This window comes from Triticum dicoccoides, chromosome 2B (genome assembly GCF_002162155.2).
Source record: "Triticum dicoccoides isolate Atlit2015 ecotype Zavitan chromosome 2B, WEW_v2.0, whole genome shotgun sequence".
NCBI classification, from domain to species: domain Eukaryota; kingdom Viridiplantae; phylum Streptophyta; class Magnoliopsida; order Poales; family Poaceae; genus Triticum; species Triticum dicoccoides.
This window is the reverse complement of record NC_041383.1, coordinates 30585275-30605064: the sequence shown is the minus strand read 5'-3', so window position 1 is coordinate 30605064 and position 19790 is coordinate 30585275. Positions and strand designations below refer to the sequence as shown.

Genomic DNA, 19790 nt, shown 5'->3' with positions numbered 1-19790 from the left:
TATATACATGCATTAATTCATACATATGTGTGTGTGTGTGTGTTCCATATAAAAAAATTGATAACTAAAACAACAATAATCTAAATAATCTAAATTATATATACTAATTCATGCTTGTGTGTGTGTGTGTGTGTTTTGATAACTAAAACAATAATAATCTAAATAATCTAAATTATATACTAATTCATGCGCTTGTGTGTGTGTGCTCGGGGCCGGGAGGGGCGGCGCCCATGCTGGCCGCCGGGGGCAAGGGAGAGAGGTTAGAGGGGGAGAGCTCACAGCGGGGCGACGGCGACAGCTAGGCGACGGGGACGGGGGCGGCGACGGGGACGGGGGGCGGCGACGGAGACGGGGGCGGGCCCGAGGCAGCGACGGAGACGACGGCGGCGACGGGGACGGGGGCGGCGACGGAGACGAGGGCGGCGACGGGAATGGGGGCGGCGACGGCGACGGAGACGACGGAAACAGAGGATGAATGAAAATTTCGTAAGTCGAGTATATATAGAAGGCACCTTTAGTACCGGTTGGAGCCACCAACCGGTACTAAAGGCCTGTTTTGGCCAGGCCAAGCGGCGGGAAGCGACCCCCTTTAGTACCGGGTGGTGGCACAAACCGGTACTAAAGGACCCCCCTTTAGTACCGGTTTGTGCCACGACCCGGTACTAAAGGGTCGCGCTGCCACCCCAAAGTTTAGTCCCACCTCGCCGGGCGAAGGGCAGCCGCACTGGTTTATAAACCCAGCCACGGCTACCACTTCGAACTCCTCTATATAGCTAGCAGGCTTGTGGGCCTAAACTCTACGCGCTACCCTGTGAGTCTGCTGGGCCTTTAAGGCCTGTAATTACACACCTGTGGCCTATCAGGCCCACAGGGCAGCGCCCCAATTTTTTTTATAGTTTTTTTCTTTTCTGCTTTATTTCTTCTATTTATTTTTGCGTAGTTTTTTGTATAGTTTTTTCTTTTCTGTTATATTTATTTTCTTCTATTTATTTGTGAGTAGTTTTTCATCTAGTTTGCCAAAATTCAACATTTTCAGAGTCCATTTTGTAGTGATTTTCAATTTCACGGTCATTTTGTAAACAATTGAAAAATAGCAAATATAAATTTTTTTCTTTTCTGCTTTATTTTTTCTTCTATTTATTACTGAGTAGTTTTTTCTTTTCTGCTATATTTATTTTCTTCTATTTATTTTTGAGTAGTTTTTTTATATAGTTTTTTTCTTTTTAGCTATAGTTTTTCTTTCTTTTCTGCTATTTTTTCTGTTAGTGCCCGTAGTTTTCAAATTTGAATAGTTTAAATTTTGAATTATTTGAAATTAGTGTGAATTTGTTTGCACATAAAATTTCTTCGCGTTTCAAATGCCAAAACACATAACTACCCTAACTATTACAGAGATTTCCCTCTCGGTGCGAAACACAGAAGAAAGTGATGATAGCTAGTGAAGCCGATCACATCCCAGATCTTTGGGTGTGAAACTTTTTCTTCGTGTGTGTCCCTTTGCGCCGTAACCATGGAAAATCTTCATCATTTAACGGGATGCTCGGGTCAATATTCACTGTGAATGGAGCAATTTCATCAAATTTTTCATAATCTTCTGACTTGTCTGTCTTGTCATCCACTCCCACGATGTTTCTCTTCCCAGAAAAAACTATGTGCCACTTTGGCTCATCGTACGATGCATTCGCTTCCTTATCTTTTCTTTTTCTTGGCTTGGTAGACATGTCCTTCACATAGAAAACCTGTGCCACATCATTGGCTAGGACGAATGGTTCGTCTGCATACGCAAGATTGTTGAGATCCACTGTTGTCATTCCATACCGCGGGTCTTCCGTTACCCCGCCTCGTGTCATATTGACCCATTTGCACCGAAACAAAGGGACCTTTAAACCACGTCGATAGTCAAGTTCCCATATGTCCTATATATAACCATAATATGTTTCCTTTCCCGTCTTGGTTTCTGCATCAAAGCGGACACCACTGTTTTGGTTGGTGCTCTTCTTATCTTGGGCGATCGTGTAAAATGTATTACCATTTATCTCGTACCCTTTGAAAGTCATTATATTCGAAGATGGTAACTGGGACAACAAGTACAGGTCATCTTCAATAGAGGTGTCATGCATGGTACGTGTCTGCAACCAGCTGGCGAAACTCCTGGTTTGTTCACGTGTAATCCAGTCATCAGACCGCTCCGGGTGTTTGGAGCGTAGCAAATTCTTGTGTTCATCCATATACGGAGCCACCAAGGCGGAATTCTATAGAACTGTGTAGTGTGCTTCAGTGAGAGAATGTCCGTCCATACATATTATTTGTTCCCCTCCTAGCGTGCCTTTTCCATCCAGTCTGCCCTTATACCGCGATTCAGGAACACCAATCGGCTTAAGGTCAGGAATAAAGTCAATACAAAACTCAATGACCTCCTCATTTTGATGGCCCTTGGAGATGCTTCCTTCTGGCCTAGCACGGTTATGAACATATTTCTTTAAGACTCCCATGAACCTCTCAAAGGGGAACATATTGTGTAGAAATACAGGACGCAAAACGTTAATCTCTTCGCATAGGTGAACTAGGACGTGCGTCATGATGTTGAAGAAGGATGGTGGGAACACCAACTCGAAACTGACAAGACATTGCACCAAATCATTCTGTAACCTTGGTATGATTTCTGGATCGATTACCTTCTGAGAGATTGCATTGAGAAATGCACATAGCTTCACAATGGCTAATCGAACGTTTTCCGATAGAAGCCCCCTCAATGCAACCGGAAGCAGTTGCGTCATAATCACGTGGCAGTCATGAGACTTTAGGTTCTGAAACTTTTTCTCTGCCATGTTTATTATTCCCTTTATATTCGACGAGAAGCCAGATGGTACCTTAATACTGAGCAGGCATTCAAAGAAGATTTCCTTCTCTTCTTTGGTAAGAGCGTAGCTTGCATGACCCTGATGTATGCCGTCTTCTCCGTGCATATGTTGCTGGTCCTCCCATGCCTCAGGTGTATCTTTTGTCTTCCCATACATGCCCAAGAAGTCAAGCAGGGTCACGCAAAGATTCTTCGTCACGTGCATCACGTCGATTGCGGAGCGGACCTCTAGGTCTTTCCAATATGCCAGGTCCCAAAATATAGATTTCTTCTTCCACATGGGTGCGCGTCCGTCAGCGTCCTTTGGAACAGGTTGTCCGCCAGGACCCTTTCCAAATATCACCTTCAAATCCTTGACCATATCATGTACATCAGCACCAGTACGGTGGCGAGGCTTCGTCCGGTGATCCGCCTCACCTTTGAAATGCTTGCCTTTCTTTCTTACGGGATGCCTGCTCGGAAGAAATCGACGATGTCCCAGGTACACATTCTTCTTACAACTATACAAATATATACTGTTGGTATCATCCAAACAGTGCGTGCATCCAAGGTATCCCTTGTTTGTCTGTCCTGAAAGGTTACTGAGAGCAGGCCAATCATTGATGGTCACGAACAGCAATGCCTTTAGGTTAAATTCTTCCTATTTGTGCTCATCCCATGCACGTACACCTGTTCCATTCCACAGTTGTAAGAGTTCTTCAACTAATGGCCTTAGGTACACATCAATGTCATTGCCGTGTTGTTTAGGGCCTTGGATGAGCACTGGCATCATAATGAACTTCCGCTTCATGCACAACCAAGGAGGAAGGTTATACAAACATAGAGTCACAGGTCAGGTGCTATGGTTGCTGCTCTGCTCCCCAAAAGGATTAATGCCATCTGCGCTTAGACCAAACCATACGCTCCTTGCGTCATCTCCAAACTCCTTCCCGTACTTTCTTTCGATTTTTCTCCACTGCGACCCGTCAGCGGGTACTCTCAACTTTCCGTCTTTCTTACGGTCTTCTCTGTGCCATCGCATCGCCTTGGCATGCTCTTTGTTTTGGAACAAACGTTTCAACCGTGGTATTATAGGAGAATACCACATCACCTTGGTAGGAATCTTCTTCCTGGGGCGCTCGCCCTCGACATCACCATGCTCATCGCGGCTGATCTTATAGCGCAATGCACCACATACCGGGCAAGCGTTCAAATCTTCGTTCTCACCGCAGTAGAGGATGCAATCATTAGGGCATGCATGTATCTTCTGCACCTCTAACCCTAGAGGGCAGACAACCATCTTTGCTTCGTACGTACTCTCAGGCAATTCGTTGTCCTTTGGAAGCATATCCTTTATCATTACCAGCAACTTTCCAAATCCCTTGTCAGATACACCATTCTCTGCCTTCCATTGCAGCAATTCCAGTGTGGTGCCCAGCTTTTTCTTGTCACCTACACAATTCGGGAACAACAATTTTTTGTGATCCTCTAACATGCGCTGCAACTTCTTCTTCTCCAAATCACTTGCGCAGTTTCTCTTTGCATCGGCAATGGCCCGACCTAGATCATCAACGGGCTCATCTGATGCCTCTTCTTCAGCTTCTTCCCGCATTGCCGGCTCAGCTTCTTCCCGCATTACCGGCTCAGCTTCTTCCCCCATTGTTGTATCATCGTATTCAGGGAACCCATGGCCAGGATAGCTGTCGTCGTCCTCTTCTTCTTCATTGTCTTCCATCATAACCCCTCTTTCTCCGTGCTTGGTCCAAACATTATAGTGGGGCATGAAACCGGACTCAAACAGGTGGACGTGAATGGTTCTTGACGTAGAGTAATTGCGATCATTCTTACAGCCAGCACATGGACAAGGCATAAAACCATCCGCCCGCTTGTTTGCCTTAGCCGCAAGCAGAAAAGTATGCACGCCCTCAACGAACTAGGGAGAGCATCGGTCATCGTACATCCATTGCCGGCTCATCTTCATTACACAACACCGAATAGACCAAATTAATACAAGTTCATACATAAAGTTCATACAACACTTAAATGCAACAAACAAATAACTCTCTAGCTAAAGCATTTAAATGCAACAACAAATGCGATCAAGATCGCAACTAAGGTAACAATTGATCCAACAGCATAATGATACCAAGCCTCACTATCGATGGCATATTTTCTAATCTTTCTAATCTTCAAGCGCATTTTCTCCATCTTGATCTTGTGATCATCGACGACATCGGCAACATGCAACTCCAATTCCATCTTCTCCCCCTCAATTCTTTTCAATTTTTCTTTCAAGTACTCGTTTTCTCTTTCAACTAAATTTAACCTCTCGACAATAGGGTCGGTTGGAATTTCCGGTTCACATACCTCCTAGATAAAACTATCTATGTCAACTTGATGGGCATAATTATTTGTCATAAACACGAAATGCAACAAATACTTTTAAAAGAGAATATACCACATCCGAATCATAACAAGGACGAGGGCCGACGGGGACGGATATCAAAACCATGGCACTATGTATAACAAACAACATACGGGTAAGATAATTATTATACGAGTAACTATATATCCAAATCACACAAACATCATTTTTTTATATAAAATTTCATGAACAAGAGGCTCACCACAAGGTGGTGCCGGCGACGGGACGGTGCGGGCGATCGACGGTGGTTACGACGGAGATTTAGAAGGCACTAAGTAAACCACACCTACATATGCAAACTAAGTGTTATTTTGACCTCAAATTGCATATAAATCAAATACTACCACATATAATTCCTCCCAAATTACTAAAACCCACAATTAATCACTATAAAAACCAATGCAAGAGCTAATCTAGCAATGAGAGATGAAAGGACAAAGTTGCTAGCCTTGGTGATCATTTAAATGGATGAGGGCCTGCAAATCTTGACAAATTTGGGGCAAATTTTGTGATGAACTCGAGAGGAAGAAGGGAAGAACAAAAGAGAGGGAGAGGGGAAGGGGGAAGAACAGAGTGCGGGTGGACGAAGGATTTATATAGGACGACCTTTAGTACCGGTTCGTGCCACGAACCGGTACTAAAGGTGCTGGAAGGGCCCCACTCTGACAACATCCTGCCACCACTTCATTAGTACCGGTTCGTGGCACGAACCGGTGCTAAAGGTTTGCCATGAACCGGTACTAAAGAGCTCCTCCTGGCTAGCCGTTGGAACCGGCACTAATGGACACATTAGTGCCGGTTCTGTTACAAACCGGGACTAATGTGTCTCACATTTGACCCTTTTTCTACTAGTGATGCCCTCCGACTCTGTCTCTAACCTGTATAACCATTTGCTCATAAGGCATTTATTCTTAATTTCTAAGTTCTCAATACCAAGCCCCCCTTGATCTTTTGGTCTACACAGGATATCCCATCGTGCGAGGCGGTATTTCCTCTTGGCCTCATCAGACTGCCAAAAGAAACAAGATCTAAAGAAATCAAGTCGTTTCCGGACCCCTTTCGGAATTTCGAAGAACGAAAGTAAAAACATTGGCATGCTGGTCAGAACTGAGTTAATCAAAAGTAGCCGACCACCATATGACATCAGCTTGCCCTTCTAGCAGCTGAGTTTTTTTTCAATTCGTTCTTCAATAAATTTCCATTCTTTATTGGACAGCTTACGGTGATGAATCGGAATACCCAAATAACTGAATGGTAAAGCACCTAAATCGCATCCAAACAATTGTCTGTATTTATGTTCCTTGTCTTTGGCCTTCCCAAAGCAGAACACCTCGCTCTTATGAAAATTGATTTTTAAGCCAAACAATTGTTCAAATAGACATAAAATAAGTTTCATGTTTCGTGCCTTAGCCAAGTCATGTTCCATGAAAAGAATAGTATCATCAGCATATTGTAGAATGGACACCCCTCCAACCACTAGATGAGGAACTAGACCCTCTACATGACCATGCTGCTTAGCCCTGCCAATAATGACGGCCAACATATCTGCCACAATATTGAACAGAAGAGGTGACATGGAATCCCCTTGTCTCAACCCCTTATGCGTTTGGAAGTAGTGACCGATGTCATCGTTCACCTTAATTCTGACACTACCCTTCTGGACTTGAGTATCCACTTGGTTCCTCCAGGTTTCACTAAAACCCTTCATACGCATTGCCTGTTGAAGAAAAAGACCATTTTACTTTATCATAAGCCTTCTCGAAATCCACTTTGAAGATAACCCCATCTAGTTTCTTCGAGTGAATCTCATGAAGAGTTTCATGCAAGACGACCACGCCTTCTAGTATGTGTCGCCCCGGCATGAAAGCTGTTTGATTAGGTTGAACCACTGAGTGAGAAATTTGTGTCAATCTATTGGTCCCTACCTTTGTGAAAATTTTAAAACTCACATTCAGCAGGCAAATGGGTCGGAATTGTTCGATCCGAACCGCCTCATTCTTCTTAGGTAACAACGTTATCGTACCAAAGTTGAGGTGAAACAACTCCAAATGGCCATCGAAAAAATCGTGAAACATAGGCATAAGATCATCTTTAATGATATGCCAACATTTCTTATAGAATTCAGCTGGGAACCCATCTGGTCCCGGTGCTTTATTCGGCTTCATTTGGGTTATGGCCAGATGCACTTCCTTTTCAGTAACGGTGCAGAGAGAACATCATTCTCTGCTGCCTGCAATTGAGGTATATCATCGATCACAGACTCATCAAGAGATACCGTGGAAGTAATGGGGGGGGGTCCAAAGAGGTTTTTATAATAGTTGGAAATATACGCTTTCAGATTGTCATGGCCCACAATGGTGCCTTCATCCTGTTCAAGCTGAATGATCTTCTTCTTCCTATGTTTACCATTTGCAACCATATGGAAGAACTGTGTGTTGTCGTCCCCTTGGACAACCTTAAGAGTTTTCGCACGCAACGCCCATTTGAGCTCCTCCTCTCTCATGAGAGCTCGTAGGCCTTGCTCAGCCTCGGACTTGGTTCGATGCTCATTAACAGAAAGGAGAGTGGTCTCAGCCTTTACGTCCAGGGCCTCAATAAGTTGAGTGAGACGTTCTTTTTCCTGTTTATAAATCCTGCTCTCGTTTCTGGCCCATCCTCTCAGAAATTGTCGTAGATGTCTAATTTTATTCTGCCATCTCTCGACATGTGTCCTTCCCACCACCGGCTTAGCCCACTCACGTGCAATCATTTCCATAAATCCTTCTCGTTCAAACCAGCTTTGCTCGAAGAAGAAGATATTTTTATTTTCCACATGGGTAGCCTCACCCGAATCTAAAAAGAGTGGTGTATGATCCGAGATTGCTCTCTGCATCGCATGAACCGACACCAACGAATATTTTTGTTCCCACTCCACACTAGCAAGTACCCTATCCAACTTTTCATAAGTCGGGATAGGTAGCAAGTTGGCCCACGTAAACTGTCTACCAGTGAGCTCAGTTTCTCTCAAGTTGAGGCTCTCGATAATCATGTTAAACATCATAGACCAACGCCCATCGAAATTGTCATTATTCTTTTCTTCTCTCCTCCTAATGATATTAAAATCCCCCCGACTAGTATCGGCAAATTCTCATCTCCACAAATCCGCACTAGATCAGCCAGAAAATCTGGTTTTAATTCAGGTTGTGCTGCCCCATATACCGCAACAAGCGACCATCGGAACCCATCCAATTTTGATCTTACCCTGAATTTAATCGAAAAATCACCATGAACCACATTAAGCACCTCTAACGTTTCACATCGTACTCCTAGTAAAATCCCGTTGGATCTTCCCCTAGGAGGTAAAATGTGCCAGTCAAAATCGATACCACTGGAGAGGGTTTGAAGGAATTGGGATGTGAAATTATCTCGTCCCGTTTCCAAAAGTGCTATAAAATCTAAGTGATGCTCTAACGATGTCTCTGCTAAGAATCTTTGTTTAGCCAAGTCTGCTAGACCTCTGCTATTCCAAAAGAGTCCTTTCATAAATCATCATGAAATTTTTTCTTAAGCTTAACTCTAGCACTTCTTCGTACTGCCGAAGTAGGATAAATTTTCCGCTTCCAGGGTCATTTGGGCTTCTCCTCAACACCCTGCGGGACGATATTATTATCAATGACAGTCAGTGCCTCCTCCATCAAGAGAGGCTCTGTCGTTTCAGTGATCTCAACATCCTCCTCATCCTCAGCCTCGACAGTAGGCAACATATTATTACAAATATTTGCTAGATCAGTAATCCCTAAGTTATTCATGTCATTGTCATTCATAGGCTGGATAGAGGCAAGATTACGAATGATCTCAGAAACCCTCTCCGCTTCTAAGTCTAAGAGATCATTAACGGATTTGACGACCTCGGTTTCATTTGATCCCAAAGAAATACCTAAGTCGTTTGCCTTATCAACTATTTCATTCTCAGAGAAGTGCAAAATTGAACAACTTTTATCAAAAGACGCACCTGCAGAAGTCTCGGCGTGATGAAGCATGGCTGTCCTCTTGGCACGCTCTAGCTGTAAGTCGTCCGCATCCGGCTGTCCCTGGATCCGGTTGCGGAAACGCCTGCCAGCCGACACCGGATCCGCCATCCCTCCAAAAGCGATGAGCTCCTCCGTCGTCCTCTCGCAAGGAAAACAGTCAGGACTCCCCCGCCCCTCCCTTATCGTCGGTGAGGAAGGATAGGGCGCAGGAGGGTGGGCCTCCGCAGCAGAGGACAGGGGGAGGTGGGACCATGGTGACGCCTGCTCACTGGTCACATCCCCCCTATCTTCCACGGAAAGCGTCATCCCACGGCCAGTCTGGTCGGTGCAAACCTGCGGTGGGGTTACGACGCAGGACTCCTTCCCGCATCTCACTCCCAGCTCGCCATCTTGGATGAAATGATCTTGTGGAGGGGTTACAGCACGGGACTCCTTCCCGCACCCTACCCCCAGCTCGATCGAAGACACCGGAGTGGGAGGAACACCATAGAGCTCCTGTCCAGGTGCCCCTCCCAGCGAAGATAAGCCAGGCGCAGGTAGCTGGATGCTATGGGCCTCCTGCCCACGCCCCCCATACCCACGGCCGAACCAACATAGTCCACCCTCACACTAGGTGTAGACTCCGCGGTCGTCACCTCCACGGCAAGACTCGGCACTGGTGGTAGCTCAAGTTCCGCCGGGTCGTCAGCCTCGACCCTAGTGCTCCACAACCGACTAGGAGCAGATCCCGGTGCAAAGGAGCCAAAATGGAGCGAGTTCATCGGAGTAGTGGACGGGGGCGCCTCTTTGGTAGAACTATCTACCCTATCTGGCCGTGCAGGTCCCTTGTCCGACTCCGGCAGTGTATCATCGGCCCCCTTATCATGATCCCCGGTCGCACCGCCTCCCTCAGTCGTATCCATGTCCTGTGTCTCATCCCCATCCTGGGAAACTGCAATATCCTCGATCTCAAGCTCTAAGACATAAGTGACTCCAGCATATGTCCATCTGACAACATCTGGTATGTGCTCAATACTCGCAACACTGACCAACAACCTTGCCGCTCGATGTGCACGAGTGAATGGCATGTCAACCTTTTCTGTCTTACCAATCATAGCACCCAAACTCCAAGCAATCAAAAAGTGTTTTACCAATTTAGGTGGCATGCCATAGAAACGTACCCACACCTTCTCTAGAGGTGTACCCTCAGGTTCGTCCTGCTTCCACTCGTCGAAAGCGATAACAATGTTTGTGCTTGCAACTCTGCATAGACCCCGCTTAAGAAAATGTATCTGATCCTCTCTAGTGGGAAAGTCCACCTTGTAAGTCTGACCTTCTAACCGCTCCAAATGCCAATGATAATTACCTGGCACTAGTTCACGAAGCTATCTCACGATTTGAGCCTCAGTCAACTGTCCATTAGTAACTTTGATTACTACCGGGAAGGAACTCTCAACCATCTGCGGTAAAAGGTCCACCTCCAGTGTCTCAAAGAACATCAACTCCTTATAGCAGACCCCAAAACTGTTAATGCTAGGCTTAGGACCGGAAAGGAGAGGACAGTCCCCGGTTACATGCTGGGAGTGGAGGCAATAGTCACAAAGCTCATTCGTACACTCTGCCACGAAATGACCGGGTTCACCACATCTATAGCAAGGCAATTTTTTCTTCTTAATCGCCCACTTAGAGAGTTTTTCTCCCTCCGGTTTCTCCAGACCTTTGTCAGACGTGCCCTCTCCATATTTGGTCCCTCCAGAAGTCACCAGAACCTGCACTGCTGCCAAAGCCCTAACCGCGTCCACTGCCGCCGTGGGTAGTGTGGGTGATTCTCCCACCTCAGCCGCGACGTGGTCGAGCTCCTCCCCCGAAGTCAACTTCATAGCAGGCGGTGGTGGCGGTGGGTAGTGTCGGGGCGGTGGTGGGCGTCTCCCACTCCCACAACGACGATATCCTCCTCGAAACCGATTTCTGGGTCCGGCAACACCTTCAACAAAATTACCGGGCAGACCTTGAAAACGTCCGTTGTCCTCATCATTATACCTATCAAAGCCACGGCCACCATCGGAAGAAGATCCACGGTGTCGTCCCTCACCGTAAGCATCATATCCATCATCTCCCCACTGTTTGTAACGGTTATAATTCTGCCCATCTCTGCTGTACCCACTGTAGCCACCACACCGTTGCGCACTGCGATCCCTTCCTAGTGCCGGTGCCTTGGCTGCTGGTTGCTGCAGCGGATCCTCCGGCTGACGCGCATTCGCCCTAGCAGGCAGGCCGATGTGTCCAACAGTCAAGGAGCCACGACCTGCACCACTAGCAGCGACAACAGGCGGGGTGCCACGACCAGTTTCGACCACTGCGGCGGCACCCAGGACGCCTCGACCGACTGCGACTTGTGGTGTAGCTGCTGGAAGTGGCTGCCTCACGGAAGGAGTGCCGCGGCCAGTCCAGCTGCAATCGTCACGACATGCTTGGTGGGCGGCAGCTGCCTCGCGGGAGGAGGAGGGGCACCACGGCCAGCCCCAGCGGCGGGAGGAGGAGCGGCACCACGGCCAGCCCCAGCGGCGGGAGGAGGGGCTCCATGGCCGGCCATCGTGCCGGCGACGAAGATCCTGGTCGCCCTGCCCGGTCCGAGCGAAGGAAACCCTGGCGATCGAGAAACCCTAGCCGAAACGACGTGAATCGGCCCGGGCCTCGACGCTACATGCATGCACGAAGGCAGAACGGCCAACTTGGCTTGGGCCTCTGGCTGGGCCGCATGCCCCACTTCCAGAGAGCCCACGACAGGTGTCGGTGCGTCGTCCACATCGAGACCGAGAAGCGAGTTCAAACGCGCCTTCCTGGCCGCTCGAATCACGCACACCAAGGTCGCCACCGGCGATCGCTGCGGCGTCGACCTCTATATCTTCCCTTTCCTTCCTTTCTTTTTTCTAGTGACTAATATCCAAGAATCCGGAATAAAATCTGACAATGTAATAGGTTCCCGAGATACCTTAGGAAGTGGGCCAATCTAAGGTTTAACCATTTTCTTCAACACCGGAGCTTTTGATCGAGGTCGCTCCGTTGGACGCTGAGATTCCTGGGATCTCTCCGGTCCCGACGTAAACACTGGCAACTGCTTGGCCTGTTCGATCACTCCCTCACCTTCATCATCACTGTCGATAAGAACCCAGAAACACCCTCCCGGTCGATCCCAACTTGTGATGTTCATCGTGTTCGTCAGATCAACCAATTCCACCGCCATGATTTGATCAACCTGCACACATTGACCAACAACCACAACATAGTTATCCAACGAAAAACGAAATCCTACCTCGATCTGCTCTCCGTCCAGGAGGTAATCCCCAGCCTTGACGTCATTCTCCAGATCCAATAAAACCATCCGTCTAGATGATGGAGTGAATCGGAGCCGCCCCGTGATCCAATTATCGGGATCAGTCTCAAGAGCAAAAAGGGCCAGCCACTGCCCGATCTCGCCATCAGACTTGGCACGGAGATCCGCTGCCGCCGCAGTCTCTAGATCCGCCCTCCCTTAAATGGCGCTGCCGCGCGAATGGGAGAAGAGGTCGGATCCGCCGCTGCAGACTCCCCTGAAGACGCGCCGATGGCGGTGCCGGTCTTGTCCGCGGTAGGCGGCGAAGATCGGCAAGTCGGCGGCAGGTCGTCGGGCGGCATTTGCCATGCGAATGGGCAACCTAAAAATGGGGAGTTTCTCCTGTCTATGCATACAGTTTTCTCTCTATAGAAAATGGGGAGATTTTCACTTCCCGGCCTCTGTACCAACTAAGGATGCATACCGCCATTTTAGTATGAGTACCAAAATAAACATGATCCTCAGAATTTTTTAAATGAGTATCAAGATATTTCTTGATGAGTGGTTCCACCACACATCAAGCTTGATCCTCAATAAACGGGGGAAAACCCCTGTGCATCACCTGTCAATTCTGGGAATTGAACTCGGGTCGTTGGGTTGCACAACCATATTTACTATTGCACTTGTTGTGGGTGGCATCGAAGGAGATGGGGGAAGGGGCTGGAGGAGACGGTGAGGAGGGGGGTTGGCGTGATGGTAGGTGGCGGACTGCTGCGGTAGAGGAGGCATGGGAGGCGTTGAGGAACCGATGACGTTGGCACCGTACTTCTGGTTGTTGGCACTTGGCAGAGTCGGAGACGGGAAAGGAGGCGGTGGAGGGGAGATTGTGGTGGTGGTGGCTCCCGCTATAGAGACGAGGCATTGGATGTGGATGGATCTGGATCGGTCTCGACTCTCGAAGAGGGAGACTGGCGGGCGTCTCTTTGCTAAAGTGTCAAGATCGCTTTTGATGCGTTAGATATCGATCGGACGGTCGGAATTGCTAGATGGCAGGCACACCATCACCACCAAGTGTGCTTTTTATAGGAGTAGATAGATAAGGTCCCCTCAGCCTATCTGCCATTTCCTTTGAAAAAAAAACTGAGAGGCCTCACATCAATTTTCTCTTTTCCTTTTTTTTTGTGCGGGAAGAGGCCTCATATCAACTACAAATTATTTTTTTGAGGGGTTGATATCAACTACAGATTTTTTTTGTTGAGAAACCATATCAACTACAGCTGTCCATATGTGAGCCTCATACAAATTTCCCCTTTTCCTTTTTGCAGGACGAGGCCTCATATCACCAAGTGGACGGATAAGACAAGAAGCCCAAAAGAATTTAGGCCCATTACAGAAAAAGAAATTAAGGCTGATCAAGAAAAAAACATTCCATCTGATATTAAATATTGTTCATGATCTCCACGCTACTAATGAAAAATAATCCTATTCCATAAAATCACACAATTTTTGTGTGTGTTATATGTACCATTTTTATTCCTATTTGAAAATATTCATGTATTCCAAAAGAATTGCTCATGACTATAGAAAAAAGGTTCACAAATCTCAAAAGGGAATATTTATGTATCACTGCACAACATATCCATATGTACGATAATAAATGTTTGTGACTAAAAAAAGTTCATGCACTTAAAAAATGTTAATTATTTACATTAAAAATAGGATATGAAAATAGAACTAAATAAACTCTAAATATAAGGCATTATAAAATTTAAAATAAAATAAATTGGGAAATGTCCAAAAGTAAGAAAAATCAAAACAAAAAGTAGAATGAATATAGAAAAAGGAAAGGAAAAGAAAAGAAAAGGAGAAAGCAAAAAAGAAAATAAAGAAAGAGGAAATCAGAAGAAGGAAAGGAAACAAGAAAGAGAAGGGAATATTCTCGCTTATTGGGCATGCCCAACTGCCCTGATCTTCGTGCAAGGATTCCTCTGCCCTTGCTTAAGGTGAGTGCTGATTAAAAAAAATTGAAGTAAGCGCTAGATAACCCGAGACCCGAGGCCTGATACTGTGAGGGCAAACAAACATGAGTATCGATAACTGCAATAGCCAACAGTCCATAGAGTATAGATTATTCAGTTAAAGCAGCATGACTACAAGAAAAGAACAATAAATATTTCCCATGCAGTTTATGAACATTGTCTTCCCAGGGTTGAGCGCCAGGGCAAAGGGGAAAACTGCGCATACCACATAACTGCCAAAATGGAACCTGAAGTTCATCGACTGGCCATGTATTTCTGTTGCTCTCCAGACAAAGGAGGCTCACAGAATCTACAATGTGGTCATTTTGTCACTTATCTGAAAGCACATTACAATAATGCATAAAAAAATTGGTTATTACCAACGCGTGCTGATTACAAGAAACATGAAGTATTCTAACCTTTTGCAATGCTAAGCTGACATGGATGGGGTGTTTCCGGCGATGTAGGAATGGACAAGGAGATGAAACAACAGCTACAACAACGAGAAACAACAAGAAACAAGCCCACCACTATTTGGCTTCTGCTTGTGCTAACAATAATCTAAGCAGTGAACTATATGATAGTAAAGCTAGCCTTCTGCTCATTATTTTTTCCAGCCTCGGGTAAGTTCCGTGCAATTTCTAAACTGAGATTAAGATAAACTATCCGTATTGGACCACAACTTGAGCCCAATTGGGGCACTCTGTCCAAATTTTGTAGGTTCTCAGATCTAATACATGAAAAAAATGAAGTGGTGCAGAAGTTTAAGCCCTCCAAGAATTAATAACATAACTATGTGCACGGGCCAGATGCCGCGCATAAATTACGCGTAGCTGAGTCATATGGGAACAAGAACAATGGTACCAATGCATTGTTTAAGAATGTACAATCTAGAATTAAAAAAAAAGAATGTACAATCTAGAGGGCTAAAAATCATGATATAGCACGGACACCCAAAGGGATTAAGTCTTACTAACTAACAAGGGACTGAACCAGGAAGAATATTATTACCAAAACAGAGGCTATACACTGTTGCCTGCTTCAAGGTGCTGAAATGAGACTCATGATTCTTTCTGAAGGCAAGTGCAAAAGGTTCCAGTTTCAGTCTTAGTGTTGTCCAACAAACAAAAAGACATTACATCATGATAATATTAGTCTTTTACTTAGAAACACCTTCAGGTAAATTATGGTACACACACTGACAAAGTATAATGGCAAAAACAAAGTTGAAAACAACGTTTACTAACCTTCACGAGAATATGGGCGTAAATAAAACAAGACGATGCAACTCGGAGAAGTTTCTAAGGACAGCATTAGTTTTATACTCATGATTCTCTCTTGGCTGCATCCAGATACCAACTCTCTTCAAATCAACATTCTTTTCCTGTATGTGGCTACTTGAAACCAGCATTTGACAACTCCTTTGAGTTACAGCATCTTAACTCTAATGGTTGCTCTAGAAATAGCAGGATGGGTAGCCTCACCCTTCATCAGCAGGCTAGTTGATAAGGTGTGCTCCTATGCTGGAGATCAGGGGCAAAATACAACGGAAAAACTAAGAATCGTGGAGAAGAAACTATCATCAATCCAAATAACGTTGAGCATAGCTGAGAGAGTGCAAGCTAGGAACACAACCATGGGAAGCTGGCTACAGAGAATCAAAGATGCTGCTTTTCAGGCTGAGGATGTTCTTGATTCATTTCACTGCCTAGTTCTTCAAGCACAAGATGAAGACAAGGGCAAGGTTAGTTCTGTTACTTCACCCACAGCTGGTTCTTCCTCTACATCCACAACCGTCACCACCACTGCTTCTACCATCACTAGCAGCGGCTCAACGGTAAAACAGCCGGTTTGTGTACGCAAGCGCTTCCATTTCTCCGATGAACATATCAACGAGTTAATTTCTGCAGTGGATAGATTAGTTGAGATTGAAAGTGAGATGCCCATGTTCCTGAAGTTAGTGGAGCTAGAGGACAAGAGAACAGACCAACCCATTCAGTTGCGGACAACAACCTCCATGCAAGGCCTCTCAAAGTTTTTTGGTCGAGTTAATGAAGAGAAATACCTAGGGCAATTACTTACCCAGGTAAACGAACAATCCAGTCAGCCATATGATGTTATATCAATTGTTGGCATTGGTGGTGTTGGTAAGACTGCTTTAGTGCAGAAAATTTATTGCCACTTCCGTGCTAAAAGTGACTTCAGTCTCGCAATATGGCTACATGTCTCAGAAAATTTTGATGTCGGACGTCTAACAAAAGAAATGGTACAGTCAGGTAATCTCCCCATATGTGCTGACTTGAAAAGCATCAGTAGTTTAGATCAAGCTCAATGGATACTTGAAGAAAAGCTGAAAGGGAAAAGGATTTTGATAGTTCTTGATGATGTATGGAATGAATTTAGCAGCCAATGGGAGAACTTATGCAAACCCCTGCAGTTTGCTGGTAAGGGAAGCAAAGTAATTGTTACGACTCGAAGTAAAAGTCTTGCAAGTATCAATGGAGCAACAGAGATAATGCACTTACATGGCTTACAAGATGAAGAATACTGGGGGCATTTTTCCCAATGTGCGTTTGGTGATGCAAATCCATTTGATTTTCCACAACTGGAAAAAATTGGCCGAAAAGTGGTGAGCAAATTGGCAGGGTCACCTTTAGCAGCAAAGACAGTTGGGGCTTCATTGAAACTGAAGCTAGAAGAAAATCACTGGATGGATGTTGGCGGAAGGAAATTGTGGCAGATAGAGCAAAAGGAAGATGATATTATATCAGCATTGCGACCAAGTTATGAGCATCTTCCTGACCATTTGAAGCAATGCTTTGTTTACTTTGCATTGTTTCCTAAGAAATACCACCTTCAAGGAGATGAGCTAATACAGATGTGGAGAGCTCATGGTTTCCTTGACATGCAAACACCAGATGAAACTGCACGTCGTTACATCAACGATCTCTTGCAGCTTTTATTCATTGAGAAGGTACCCAACCAAGAGGACCACTATGTAGTTCACGACTTGCTACATGATTTTGCAGAGTCGGTGTCCAATGGAGAACACTTCCGAATAGAAGATGACTTCAACGTATGTATTCCAAGAAATGTTCGCCACCTATATGTCAGTGCAAGCAATATCTTAAAGCTGTACATGAGTTTGGAAGAATTAAAGAAAAATCTGAGAAGCTTAATAATAAGCAAGGCACCAGAAGGCGCTTCTTGCGAAAGGGTCTCCTCGTCAAACTTTAATCATGTACTTGAACATATACTCCAAGAGCTAAGAAGCTTACGCGTTTTAGTACTGTGCAATCCTGATGGTATGCTTCCAGACAGTCTTGATCATTTGGTCCATCTTAGGTATCTAAACATCCATGAAAGTAGAAGCTTCATCAGTGTCCCCAAGTCACTATTCAAACTCTACCATTTACAAGGGTTGAGTCTGCAAACTCAAGACAGGATCATGAAAAAGGAACTCCAAGAGGGCTTAAGTAGGTTGACACAGTTAAGATACTTAAAGGCTCCGAAGAAAATAATTTCAGACATAGAATTGATTGGCAGGCCGAGATCCCTCAAAAGAACTAGAGGAGAACAAAGTGAAGAGTAATATGAGGCACAACATATGACTCAGTGGAAAGGATGGTCAGGCGTTGAGAACAACCAGCATGCATTTTCTCGCCTGCATGACATCCGTATCAAGAAATGTAATGAGTTAGTGGGGCCTTTGCTGTTCCCACCATCATTCAATACGATCAAAATTTCAGCATGTGATTCAACCTCTGAGAAGGTAATCAGTCGTGAGCCTGAAGATACAGCTGATGCCAACATGTCCCTCCGTGTTCAGCTCTCCCTGGACCGCTTGGAACTTCTCTTTAGCTCTCTGCAAACAAGCAGCCTAGCCACCGTTCATATGCTGGATATCTCATCCGACTACTTGGAAGCTTTTAACAGTGATCAGGAGGAATGGCTGCGACAACTGACCTCAGTGAAGTTAATTCGCTTCACTGGCAGTCTAAAATTGACATCACTGCCATCCAACATGATTCATATCACCTCCCTTGAGTCTTTGGGCATAGAGAAATGTCCAAAACTTGAGTCGCTTCCCCAGATAGGCTTACCTCCTTCCCTGAAGAAACTCTGTCATAAGATGCAGCAAAACATTTGGTCAGCTCTGCTCTGAGATCAACTCAAGCAGCACCAACACGATGCAGCAGGTTATTGTGAGGGGACCTATTGTTGGCAACGGAATAAAAAGAAGGACATCATCATAATAGAAAACCTGTAAGCATGCCAAACATATTGTCTTCTTTTTCATCAATACGAATTGAAGAAACATGTAAATCAATCTTATCCAATCAATCAACAAGATGGATGGAAATAAAAAAAATACTTTACCACATGGATTGCTGTTCTAGAAGGTCAATGTCAAACAAGGTATTCATGCTTTATTCAATGCTTCGGTTTCTTTGCAGCTCGGAAGTGCAGAAGTTCCTTTTCTAGAGGATAGATGGCTGAACAAGTGCTTAACTGAGCAGCCTGCATCAGCTCTCTTCTCCCTTGTGACGACAAGAATCAAGAATATGCACATTGTTCAGGAGGCTCTGAATAATGAATGGAATGCTGTTGTTTTGGGATCTCTCAGTGTCCAGGCCAATTCACGAAGAGCCGCATCTTTGGGACCAGTTGAGTGCCAGCACACTTGATTCACTGACACCAGCGAAGTTCGTGTGGAAATGGAGAAACAATGGAGGGTATTCAACATGATCAGATTATAAGATCCAGTGCTGGTTCTTCCAGTGCAGGATATTGGTGGCAGAAGCTTGGTAAATAATTGTTACGTCTTCCACTGGCCTTAATGCATTGAATAGCAGATTCAGGGGATCGCAATTGTGGTTTACTCACCCTAATTTGTAGCTCTACTGGATACATAATTAAGGAGTGCAAACTCAGGAGGCTGGTTAGAGCGGTGCAGTAGATCGTTGTTCCAGGGAGAAAATAGCTATTTTGTTTATGTCCTACTTAGGCAGAAGGTTAACTATCAGGCTTATTGTTCTTTTGTTAATAACTTAATATGCTGTCCTTGCTCACAGCGTCGAAAGACATTTTTTTGTGGTTCTTTGCTCCTTCTAAACGAAATTATACACTTGGCTATTGCATATTACGTTAAAACAACAAGAAGAAATTTCCAATTCCACATGAACATTAGTTAAGTAATACTCCA

General features: G+C 45.2%; 1 protein-coding gene across 1 annotated transcript; it reads left to right on the top strand.

Annotated features, from left to right (window-relative positions):
* Positions 1 to 16031: 16031 nt before the first annotated feature.
* On the top strand, positions 16032 to 18445 carry LOC119360318 (putative disease resistance protein RGA3). The gene has a single exon (XM_037626008.1). It carries the CDS (start codon positions 16032 to 16034, stop codon positions 18174 to 18176), a length of 2145 nt encoding a protein of 714 aa, XP_037481905.1. The 3' UTR covers positions 18177 to 18445.
* Positions 18446 to 19790: the final 1345 nt, after the last annotated feature.

What these genes read in the sequence shown, in the direction of transcription:
- LOC119360318 (XM_037626008.1), top strand. Translation starts at nt 16,032, where the DNA reads ATGGTTGCTCTAGAAATAGCAGGATGGGTAGCCTCACCCTTCATCAGC.